The 12,134-nt window shown below is 40.9% G+C and overlaps 1 protein-coding gene across 1 annotated transcript in view; it reads right to left on the reverse strand.

Annotated features, from left to right (window-relative positions):
- The window catches only part of DEK (DEK proto-oncogene), a 33,237-nt gene extending 24,067 nt beyond the window's left edge, over nucleotides 1–9,170 (reverse strand). Inside the window, exons 1-6 of the mRNA XM_036078117.2 lie at nucleotides 8,960–9,170; nucleotides 8,425–8,584; nucleotides 5,392–5,493; nucleotides 5,027–5,136; nucleotides 3,870–3,964; nucleotides 2,325–2,445 (exon numbers count right to left, since the gene is read on the reverse strand). Of these exons, the coding sequence (XP_035934010.2) occupies nucleotides 2,325–2,445; nucleotides 3,870–3,964; nucleotides 5,027–5,136; nucleotides 5,392–5,493; nucleotides 8,425–8,575 (579 nt within the window). The 5' untranslated portion in view covers nucleotides 8,576–8,584; nucleotides 8,960–9,170. The remainder of the gene's footprint in view (nucleotides 1–2,324; nucleotides 2,446–3,869; nucleotides 3,965–5,026; nucleotides 5,137–5,391; nucleotides 5,494–8,424; nucleotides 8,585–8,959) is intronic.
- Nucleotides 9,171–12,134: the final 2,964 nt, after the last annotated feature.

The raw sequence follows: 12,134 nt of genomic DNA on the forward strand, positions 1-12,134 counted from the left end.
AATAATAATATAATATCAAGACATTATTAATTTTCTCTTTTCACTGTTGATATCTGTAGTGACTCTGCAAAAGCAAGGTGGCTGTAAAATTGCTGGCACCTCAGTACTAACGACGGCGGAGGCAGCCAACTGTGCTAGCAGTCACTATATTCCTCACAGCCCCAAACTAGAAAGAAAGAAAGAAAAGGTGTTTCCTTTAAGAATGCCTTTGACGAAGCAGTAAATATCGTATTAGCTCTCAACCTGTGAGTACATGTCTTTACGCAATCTGTAACAAAACGGGAGGTACACATAGAATATGTTTGCTACTTACTGAACTTCACTGGTTTTCTCAAGAAAAAGCACTTGCACAACTGAGCTGTGAGCTAAGCTAGCTACCTGTCCCATGAAACACCGTTTGTAAAAGAACTGTAAAAGTCTGCCTATTCAGATTCAGGTATTTAAAAGACATGTGTTCAAAATGAACATGAGCCTGTCACTGCAAGGAAAACAACTGATGGTATTTATTGCCAATGACAAATTTCAAAACTCCACAGGGATAATTCACATCCATCACCATGAACTAACAGCCTCCCAATACCTAATGATTCTTCTCATGAGATGATTATATTAATGAATGACTTTTTGACAGTGTTTAATGGAAATGTGCCCATATTTGGAAGATCTGCGTAATTCAGAAAACCAATAATTTCCAAATGGTGAATGCAATTACAAAATCATAGATAAAAGGTCTAAGAGTTCATTGACTTGGTTTCAGACACATTACAACTAACCTTTAGATAAACTACCACTGTGGAGTTTTGGTATTGTATCAAAGAACACCTGTAATTATCTCAACGCTTTTAAAATATTCCTTTTTCTAATTACTTACCTGTGAGAAGCTGATTTTCTTTACATACTTTAAGCAAAAAAATAACATGTGCAATAGACTGAAATGCAGAAGCAAATGAGAATACAGCGGTCTTCTCTAAGCCAGACATGAACAGACTTGCAAAAATATAAAACAATACCATTCTTCTAATTTTTTTGGAAGTATAGTTATTTTTCATACAAAATATTACTTGTGTTAACATGTAGTAGGCTTACTGTTATTTAAAAATTTTTCAGTTTTTATTTATAATACAGTAAATATCAAAATAACCCACATAAAAGCTTCTGGAGTCCTCATTAATTTTTAAGAGAGTAATCAGGTCCTAAATCACTGAGGAAAAGAATATAAACACATCCCTCATAACTTAAGCAACTTAGTAATGTCTTCTGGAGAAATGGTTTTCAATTTGTCACGTGAAATTGTAAGTAGAGGTCTGGCCATAGTAAAAGTTTAGAAAAATAGATAATCTCATCTTTAAGCCAATTCAAAATACCAAAAACAAAACAAAAGGTTCACCATGGCCCTTGGGTTTTTAGTTGCATGACAACTTACAAAAATATCCTTTATCAGTCTTTGCCGAGCCAATGGTAAACTGGACCAACAGCAGATAAAACCAAAGTCCCAGAGCTATTTTCTGATTTCTAATCTTTATGCCCTCTCCCCTCACCAGTGGTATTCCCCTGAACTCCTAGGTCCTCTAGATCTCTTCATAATTTCTTTGCTATCAAAATAAGGAAGAATACGAAAATATATACTGACAAACTTCAAACTAAAAAGCAAGGTCATGTAAGTAACACTTCAAGAGACATTTTAAATCAGTGATGTCATTTGTTAAACAATCCGGGCAAACCTAATCTAAATTTAGGGAAGAATGGGGGAAAGTATAAGGCCATTTTACTTCCCTGTCCAACTCCTGGGCTCTGCTGATTCTGGAAACCCAATCCAAGAAACTTGTAAGAGTCAGTTTTTGGGTTTTTTTTTTTTTTTAATGTTCTATTTTCATAACCTTCTTCCAGTGTCTAGAAAATATCCAGTTCTAATATACCCCATCTTATCTTTCCTGACCTAGTTGAAGGTTGCATACCCTCCCTGCCCAACCCAACACCTCACCCTCAACTCAACCTGTTTCTGTTCTTCCAGTGCCTTCTAGATATATAACCCTGGAATTTAGTTTGTATTTCTGTCCATTTAACATCAATTTAGTGAATAATTATTTTTCTCAATCTTATACCTTTTTTAATCTGATAAGAGGATAGATCTGTCTGGCTTCTATGTTATTTCTATCTTGAAACTGCTGCAGATATGTCAACAGAGTAGTATATTCTTTGAATGTAGAAGGCAATACTGAATACTGACAAGCAATGCTGCTAACAAATTAAATTGTTCCATAAAAAAAGAAAGGAGAGGCTATAAATAATTGATTTGTATTGAAATAATAAAAATCGGTCCTCACTTTGCCAGAAGGCTTTGGATGCATTAAGAAATTCAAGATCCTCTTCACCAGTTCACTATTTACACCTGATCTCTCCAAATCAAGAACCTCACAGATGCTCTTTAACATGGCATTTCTAAATCTAAAACAGAAAATGAAAGAAACCAAGTTTATTATGTAGCAAAGTTTATAAATATTCTCCACAACATAAAGACAATTGCTAAACAAACTGGCTCAGATACAAACATTAAAAAAACATCCAATGTTTCTCCAAATCTAAAAAGTACTTTCCTAATAATCTTGACTAATGTACAAAATACAACCATATAGCAAAACTGATATGATTAATAAATTGAAAACACCATTTACCAATTAAGTTTTATTTTTAAAAAGATTTTATTTATTTATTTGACAGAGAGATAGAGCCAGAGAGCACAAGTGGAGTGAATAGCAGAGGGAGAGGGAGAAGCAGGCTCCCCATTGAGTAGGAAGCCTGACGTGGGGCTCAATCCCAGGACCCTGGGATCATGACCTGAGCCGAAGGCCAACGCTTAACCATCTGGGCCACCCAGGAGCCCGTAAGTTTTAAAGATAGTAAAAAGAATAAACTAAGTTGGGGCGTTTGGATGGCTCAGTCGGTTAAGCATCTGACTCTTGAGCTCAGCTCAGGTCTCAATCTCAGGGTCATGAATTCAAGGCCCACGTTGGGCTCCATGCTGGGCATGGAGCCTACATTAAAAAAAAAAAGTCAGGGGCGCCTGGGTGGCTCAGTAGTTAAGCGTCTACCTTCGGCTCAGGTCATGATCCCGGGGTCCTGGGATCGAGCCCCACATAGGGCTCCCTGCTCTGCGGGAAGCCTGCTTCTCCCTCTCCCACTCCCCCTGCTTGTGTTCCCTCTCTCGCTGTGTCTCTCTCTCTGTTAAATAAATAAATAAAATCTTAAAAAAAAAAGTCAATTCACTAGGAAATAATGTAAAAGGTTTTCAGTACTACAAAATTCATGGATTTGACAATTCTTCGGATTGGTGATTAAATACTACATTTCCCGTCAGCACTCCACTATGACAACATTTTGATGAAGGAATAGGTAATCATCTTTATTATTTATAACTCTTAAACTATAGGCGATTTAACAAACAAAAGCTCTTAATACAATATCTTGCTTGCATTATGGTGAAGAACACTGTTCCTATCAAACTGGTTATCTTCAAAATAGTTTAAATGGTACCTATAAGTTGGGGAAACAGAGTGGCTGGCAGGGAGCAAGAGTGGGGGAGTTTTTTCACTATATTCCCCTTAGACCTATCTTTTGGACAATGTGAACAACTTGTGTATACGGTTCTTCTAAGAAAGAGAAACGTCTTTAGTGACTTTTCAACACTCTTAATAGTCACTATTGGAAAGTAATGAACATCCCAAGTTGATAGTTATGAACAAGTCAGATCTTGGCATTTAAAGCAAAGAATGAGCAGTTTACTAAAAATGTCTGAATGGTCATATTTAAATGTTTAAAAATAAACTTATAACACATTGATCAAAACACAATACTTAATGAAAATAACTTACTTTTTCAACATTTCTTCCTTCTTTTTATATTGGACACTTCCTTTTTCAAATGGAAAGCCACTGAACTGACCCACATTCTTCTTTAATGAGGACACCTGAAAATGTTTCCCTTATTATTAATGCTATTACCCAGTAATGTACATAAGAAAAAAATTCAAAGCCAACATCTTTATTTTCATATCTGTCTCCCACTTATAATAGTGGTTTATTCAAAATTTCTTATTCACAACTGAAAACTGTACTTCTTACTAAAATATTAACGTTATAAAAGGCTTAGAAGTTTAATTCTTTAAAAATAACAATTTCACTTTGAATGAATTTCCATCTGGGAATTTTTACTGGCAATTATAAAACTACAACTAAACGTTACCTGACAATACTAGGGGATGTGGAAAGTTACTTCGTGGAAACTTGGAAAAGGAAAACTCCCTTTTCCTAAGTAATACAAGTTACTAGTAATATTTATTTCCCAAATCAGAGAGTCATGGATTTTACTCTTTAAAAATAACAGAGGACCTCCAAAAGTTAATACCATTTAGCAATAATAAGACTTGTGTAAATTAGATTATAGTCAGGATGACATGAAATTATACCATGCTTCAGACATTTGATTCTAACAACGTCAAACTTCACTTTGCCCATGCATAACCCAAAGCAAAATTTCCTCTCAATTATACGAAACACTGAAGTTGTATGTACAGTGTAATTTGGTAAATGAAATACTGATTTGTTCTGACAAATTCCCTGACAAAGAATTACCACCTAATTTATCAGATATTTGCTCAAAATGAGATACAATTATACTGTATCATTTATTCTGAATAGCTAGAAACATCCAAAAAATAAATTATTTCTAATACATTTAAAGATCACTAAAAATCACCACAATTTGGATTTCACATTTTGAAATTTCAGTTTGGCATAAAAACAACTATAGTACAAGGCCTGGATATTATAATCCTATCTGCTAATATCTCTATGTATTCTATGATAAATCATTTAATAAGTATGTGTCTCAGTTTGTTCACTAGTATGGTACAGAAATTGGAACTAGTTGATTGCTGAAGTCCTTTCCAGAACTAAAATAATGCTTCTATTGTGAAGTATTTTAATACATAAACATGTTACTAGGTTAAAGATAGAAAAATGGTCTTAACTGTGCCTGGTCTGTTGTAAAGCAGTTTATGTAGATTTCGAAGTTCATCTGTTTTCTTTTTACTCAGGAAGAAATGTATCCTTTCAATTTCACAAAGTTTCTGCCCCTTTCCTAGAAAAAAAGAAAAAAAAAAAACACCGTAATAATTAAATACCCATTGCATGTTAATACATTTACAAAGTTATTTTAATCACGATTATTTTATAGCATAATTTACATACAGCTTTTGCTGAATAGGGCAAGCTAAATAAAATTATACTCATAATACATAACTACTTCGTAAACAGTAAAACTGAGCACTGCTGACCATCATTTTGTATATTTAGGCATTTTTACCATAAAATGAAAAGAACAGAATAAACTTACCTTGTGCAATGGTAAATGGCTCTCTCTGTAAGGAAGAGACTTGCATGGTCAATCTCTCTACTTTTTTCTTTTCCCTCTTGCCTTCCACGATGAGACTCTTTTCTAGAAATTAATTTAATACTTCTTAAATAGCTAAAAGCTTAAAAAACATATTTACTGGATAAACGTAGAAAAAACTGCAGAAACCTCTAATACGTTACACTTCTTCTGAGCATGACTTTGAGAAGCAAATGATGAAAGAGAGATGAAAATACTAATAGCATCACTGAATTTTTAGAGTAGCATTTTACTTACCTGGCAAACTCACAAGGGATCCAGTTTAAAAAAAAAATCATAAAGCAAACAAACTTTCATTGAACTACAATTACTGCTAATGAAAGTCCAGTCACTTTGTGAAAAATCACTAAGGCCCTCACTAAGCCTACTCTTTGATTAGACCTAATTCTGTTGATTGTGATTTAGTTTATGGTACATCATCAAACAGCAAGTTTAGACTGAGATTATAACAACTTCAAAAACATACAAAGAAAAGCAATAATTCAGTAAGCAGATGAAAGAAAAACAAGCTGCTATAAATAGGGTAAAATTCTACAAGTTTACATTTACTGCAATCGACTGGGAGGACGTTACTTTGTAGTTTAGTAAATGCTTATAACAATGGTCATAAACCATTCTAAAAAAGTTAAATTGTTTTAGAGTACAGACTGCTTTTATAAAAAAAAAAAAAGGCTGGAAGATATAGAACGTATACTTAAAAACGTAAAAACACTGAGCTTAAAAATCCAAACGATTTACCTACTGAGATAAATTCAGATAAAAAAAGAGGACACTATATCACTGAAGGTCCTTTCCTTCATTCAACTGAATGCCTGTTTTGTGCAAAGCTTCACTAGCTACTAAGGGGGGGGGGATGAACAGATGGTTAAGACACTGAATAACTCTTGAAAGAGATCACGTCTACTGGTGGTGATGAGACACAATCATACTCCAAGCATAAGATGATAAAACACTAAAGGAAATCTACAAATAAAAGTTCTCTGCATTGAAGAAAGTAATTATTTTTGGATTAAGGAAAAACGATCAAAACACTGGAGCTGGCTCTGAAGCATAGGTAAGATTTGGAGACATAAGGATTTGCACAGAAAGAATTAGGAAGGATAAAGGGATTCCAGCAGGTATAGTCTGGCAATGGTGTCCAGGGTGAAGACAATGCACTCTAAAGCAAACCCTGTTATTGTGCTACTTCCTTTCCCTGAGTGATTTAAACGATTTGCTCACCTCCGATTACCATCTATAAGCTAATGACTTTCTTGATCTCTCTCTAGTCAAGAGTTTCAAATCCGCTATCAGGGCCAACTGGACAGCTCCACTTCATGTCCTACAAGCACCTAAAGCAGTGCATCAAAACAGAAGTCACAATCACCTCCAAATCTGCTCACCTTTGTGAGTTCTATTTTTCAGAAAACAGTAATATTGTCAACTCAATTGCCGAAAACAGAAACCTAAAAGTCATCTTTTACAGCTCCTCCCCCACCCAAGTCAAGTCAATTCCACCTTCATTTGGCATGGACTACACCGCCTTATTTCTGTGATGCCTCAGCAGAATTAAATTTTCAGGTCTAACTAGGATAATAAAAACCTTTACAATCTTAGTTGTTCCACAAACACCTCAAATGAGGGAATAGAACAATAAGCAATTAGAACTACAGAATTGCTTAGGGGTAACTTTGAAAAAAAAAAAATCACAATTCGAACTATCATCAGTCCTCCAAGCATTACTATATCTGCCATTTGTAGTATTTTTACACGATTTCTATAATTTTTCCTGACACACAGGAATCCATCACCTAAGTGGTATCAAAACCCTGTCTTTAAAAAGAGACTAAAAAATAAAAAAATTGGGAGGGAAAAAACGCTGAGAAAATTTTGGACTAATAGTTGAGATACTGCAGCCAAATTTCAGTTACTGCATTATGAATAATTTAAAAGTAATTTATATATTTTTCTAAGCATTTTTGAACTTAAGTGTGGAAGGGCTCCTTTCTCAGAACACCTACCACTTTAAACAAACGAAAGGCGTACCGTGTAATCTGAGTCCAGATCGTATTTACAAAATGCTGACCATGGGCACGTTTAGACTTTAAAGAAACTGACAGTTAAACCTGGGTCTGGAAAGAAAACTTCAAACTTCTTCCCCAGTATGGCTGAGCTGGAGCTTTATGTTAACCAAACCTAGACTGGGCTAACATCATCAGAGAATGCTAAGGACTGGGATACGGATTTTTAAGTGGCTGCAAACTTTTAGGAAGCGGGCACTGCCCCGTGCGTGCTGGATAAAGCAAGGCTGCACCACTCCTGATTTCTGTAAGGTTCTTCTGTTTCGTGCCTCCAGGTAGATAATGGTTAATACTGCTCTTCTGCAACTCCAAAACTGAGACAGCTTTCGGAACTCTTTCACAGTTCACTGCTTTCATATTTAACTACTTTCTCAAGTAGCAACAGCTTTCACTGGTGTTTCCCCGTGAAAGTCAACTCCCCCAAGCCTCTGAAAAGGGCCTCTGCTGAAGTTCAGCAAAGATATTAAAGTCGTCCAAATATTTCCAGGACTAGCATAACAACTTCATTACTGGTTGCATGAAGGACCTCGCAATAACGTCAAAAGGCAGAGCACCTGTACTTAAATTAGCAACAGACGAAAATTAAAAGCGGCTACCCTAGCAACTTCAAAAGCTAACGGTTTTAAAAACAGATCTGAAACTTAGAAACATCCTGTCAAATGAGAAAACGTTACGAACACACACTGCTGGCCAGAAGTCAACCGCACTCCAAGATACAACAACGCTAACATATTTTCTACCAACTGGAATTCACCAAGTTCGATCTCTGCTATTGCTCAGCACCAAAAAGGGATAAATCCCGCAAACATTCTCGCTAGAGATCCCTCCGATTTAGCGTCTCCAGGCGCAAAAAAAAAGGGGGGCAAGAGAACGGTTTTCTGTGAAATCCATCACCAGGAACGCGACTTTCTCCCACCTTTTTCTTCCTCCTCCTCCTCTTCCTCCTCCTCGTCATCCTCGTCCTCCTCTTCACTTTCCTCTCTCGGGCCAGGCATTTCGGGTTCTTTCTCGGACGCGGGCTGGGCGGGGGTTCCCTCTCCCTCTGCAGCTGGGCCGGAGGAGGACATGCTGTGGACCTGCGGGCGGGCAGGAAGCCACACGTCTCGGTCCCCTCGCTCCCCGCGGCAGGGACGGGGCGGCCGCCGCGACCCGCCCGACGCTTTCCGGCCCCAGGACGCCGGGGGCCGCGGGAAACCCGACCTCAAAGTTGCCTCCTCCCGCGGCCGGGACAGCCGCGCTCACTCCCCGGGGGCGACTTCCCCGCGGCTCCGCGCATTCCCGAGGCGGGAAACAGCGGGCGCCGCGCCGCCCCTCCCTCCGCCCGGCCCGCCGCCGCCGCCGGCCGCCCCGCGTCCCCTCCCCCCGCCCCAGGCCGCCGTCCAAATGGCCGCGGCGGTGCGGGCGGGCCCGCGGCGCCCTCTCGTCCTCCCCAGCCCCGACGCAGCCCTCACCGCGGGTGCCGGCCGCCGCGGGCCTGGCGCGCGAAGGCACGAAGAGGCTCCCGGAGGCGGCGGCGAGCGCCGGAGGAGGAGGCGCGCGGGCCGCTCTCTGGCGTGACGCTCGCGCCGCGCTCTCCGCTCCTCCGAATCAACAAGATTTTCAAAATGGCGGTTCGGGAAGGAAAGCGGGAATGCGGCGGCCAATCAGGGCCGCGAGCTGGGAGTTGGCGCGCGCGGGTGGGGGAGGCGGGGCGGCCGGGAGCCTCCGCGGGGAGCCCGGGCCAGGGCGGGGCCGCGAGGGGTCGCCCGGGCCGGGGGCAGAGGGGCGGCGCGCTCCGGGGCCGCCGGGGTTGCGAGGCCTGGCTCGTGGGATCTCTGCGAGGGAAGCGTGCGGGCCGCGTCCCGAGCGGGCGGCCGGCCCCCGGCCTGGCTGGACTGATCGCGAGAACGCTAGGGGGCCTGCCTGGGTATTGTCTCCTCGGTTCCTTCCCGGAAAAGGGGGGCAGCCTGCGCCCGGGAGGGGGCGGGCGGCTGGTGGCAGAGAAGTTTCCATCCCAGGAAGTCGCTACCTAGTATGTCACAGAGGCTGAGGGGAATTACTAAATGAGTGGTCTCATATAGCTTCCAGAGATCGTGCTGGCCGTGAGTCCTGAAACTGCCGTATTTCTGAGGACCCCATGGATTGTAAGTTGCACCGTAAGGAAAAAGACCCTACGACGTTGAAAGTTCACGTCACCGAAGACAAATCTATTCCCAGACCCGTAAATGTAGGGGATGTGTGTGCGCGCGCGATTTCCAGACCTGTAAATGCAGGGGTGTGAGAGAGAGAGCAATAATATAGGAAATACGGTATTGCCCAGTCTAGACTTGTAAATTGGGGGGGGGGGGGGCGTGTACGTGTGTGTGTGTGATAATAGAGGAAGCACGGTATTGCCTAGTCCAGACCCGTAAATGTAGATTTGTGTGTGTGAGATAATGGAGGAAGTATGGTATTGCCCAGTCCAGATCCGTAAATATGGGGGAAGATGATAGAGTAAATACGGTAATGCCCAGTCCAGACATGTAAATGTAGGGGTGTGTGTGAGAGATAATAGAGGAAACACTGTATTGCCCATTCCAGACCCGTAAATGTAAGGGTGTGTATGTGTGTTGGTGTGAGAGAGAGAGAGAGAGAGAATAGAGGAATCACGGTATGGCCCAGGTCAGACCCGTAAATGTGGGGGAGATTGTACAGTAAATACGGTATTGCCCAGTCCAGACCCTTCTCCCGGAGTTCTAGGCCAGCTCTGCAGATACCTTTTAAACTCAACATTTCAATACCTGAACGCAGTATTTTCGCCCCTCAATAGCTCCCCCTTTCTGTGTGTGATTCCCTTCGTTTCTTCTCTCTACACCTCAACCACTAGGTGCCCACAGGATCCTTTTAGTCAGTGGACTTAATGGAAATATGATGAGTTAAATTTGCCTGAATGGATCTGGATTGCATGGCAAAAATTCGACATTTTCTTGGAATCCTCTCTTTTTCCTTTTGTGCCCCTACCGAAAACATAAGCCAATTCTGCCATTTCTACCTTCAAATTTTATACCATCTTTCCCACTGTTCTGATGCTGTTCAAATCCTGTCCACCCTTTTGCTTGGATTTCGAAGCAGCCTCTCATTGGTCGGGTGGCTTCCACATTGCCACCCCCAACCCCCTGCTAGTGCGACAGCAGCCGAGGTGATTTTGTTTTTGTTTCTGTTTTTGTTTAATTATCAGATTGGGTACTCTCTTGCTTAAAACTCTCCAGTGGTTTCTCTTCATACTTGGAATAAAATTCAAAATACGGTTCATAAAGTCCTATGCAATCCAGCTGTTAACAGTATCACCTCTCTGACACCTTTGGCTGTTGCAGCCACACAAGCCTTCTTTGATGTTCCCCCAGAAAGCCAAGCTCATTCCTGCCTTTCAGCTTTTTGCTTTTCTGGCAGGACCGCTTTTCCCTCAGAATCTTCAAAATGATTTACACTTTCACATCATTTAGCTTTATGCCCAGGTGCTTCTGCTACCCCATAATACCATCACTAGTCCCTTTCCATCCTTTTTCATTCATTCATGTATTCATTCAAAAGTATTTGCTAAGCACCTACCTCCTACTTATCACTAGGAGTTAGAGATCAGAAGTAAGACTCTATAATCTTCAAGCTTGCATTCTGGTTGAAACATAAATAAGTGAAAATACTGAATGACTAATTGTGATAAAAATAAAGCAGGTTAAAGGAGATAGGAAATACCAGTAGGGTGGCTGGGATTTTATTTTACTTATTTGATAACTGTTAATAAGTTGACATTTGAAAAGAGACCATAAGTAAATGAGAACACTGGAGAAAGACTGGATAAATTCTAAAGAATTCTTTCAAGTATTGAATATGGGGTATTAAGAGGCAGAGAGGAGTCGATGATGACTTTCGGTTTTTGGTTCAATAACCAGAAGAACCAAGTAGCTAGTTACTGAAGGATAAGGAAGACCTTAGGGGTTGGGGGTGGGAGGGCAGGGCTTCTTTTTTTCTTTTTGGGGGGGGGATGGGGAAGGGAATCAATTGTTCTGTTTTGGACATACTAGGTTTGAGATTCCTATTAATCTAAGTGGAGATTCAGAATAGGCAGTTGGATGTGAGAGTCTGGCATTCAGGGGAAGAAGCTCTAGTCAAGACATACATTTAGCAGTTGTCAACATGTAGATTATTTAAAGCCCTGAGACTGGACGAGATTATTAACAGAGCGAACATCAGTACAGATGAGGAGAGGGTCAAAATTGTACCCTGGAGCTCTCCAGCATTTAGAGGTTCAGGAAAGGAAGAAGAACCAGCAAAGGAGATGAGAGAAAGCTACTGTAGCCAGTGAGGTAGGAGGAGCATCATGGGTTGTGAGTTGTGTCTCAGAAGCCAAATGATTAAGAAGTGTCTAAAAGGGAGAGAGTGATCACTTGGGTCAGAAGCTGCTAAAAGGCCAGGTGGGATGAGAACTAAGAATTGTCCATTGGATGTAAGGATGCTGAGTTGTCAGCAACACTGAAAACAGCTGTTTCTGGGGAGATTGTATGTGGGAAGGTGCCAGGAGTGGGGCTCGAGTGAGACAGGTAGGCAAGCAATGGATTCAGACACTTTCCAGGAATTTTGCTGTTCAGCAGAGCAGAGAAATGAACAGAA

This window comes from Halichoerus grypus, chromosome 9, assembly GCF_964656455.1.
Source record: "Halichoerus grypus chromosome 9, mHalGry1.hap1.1, whole genome shotgun sequence".
Taxonomy (NCBI): domain Eukaryota; kingdom Metazoa; phylum Chordata; class Mammalia; order Carnivora; family Phocidae; genus Halichoerus; species Halichoerus grypus.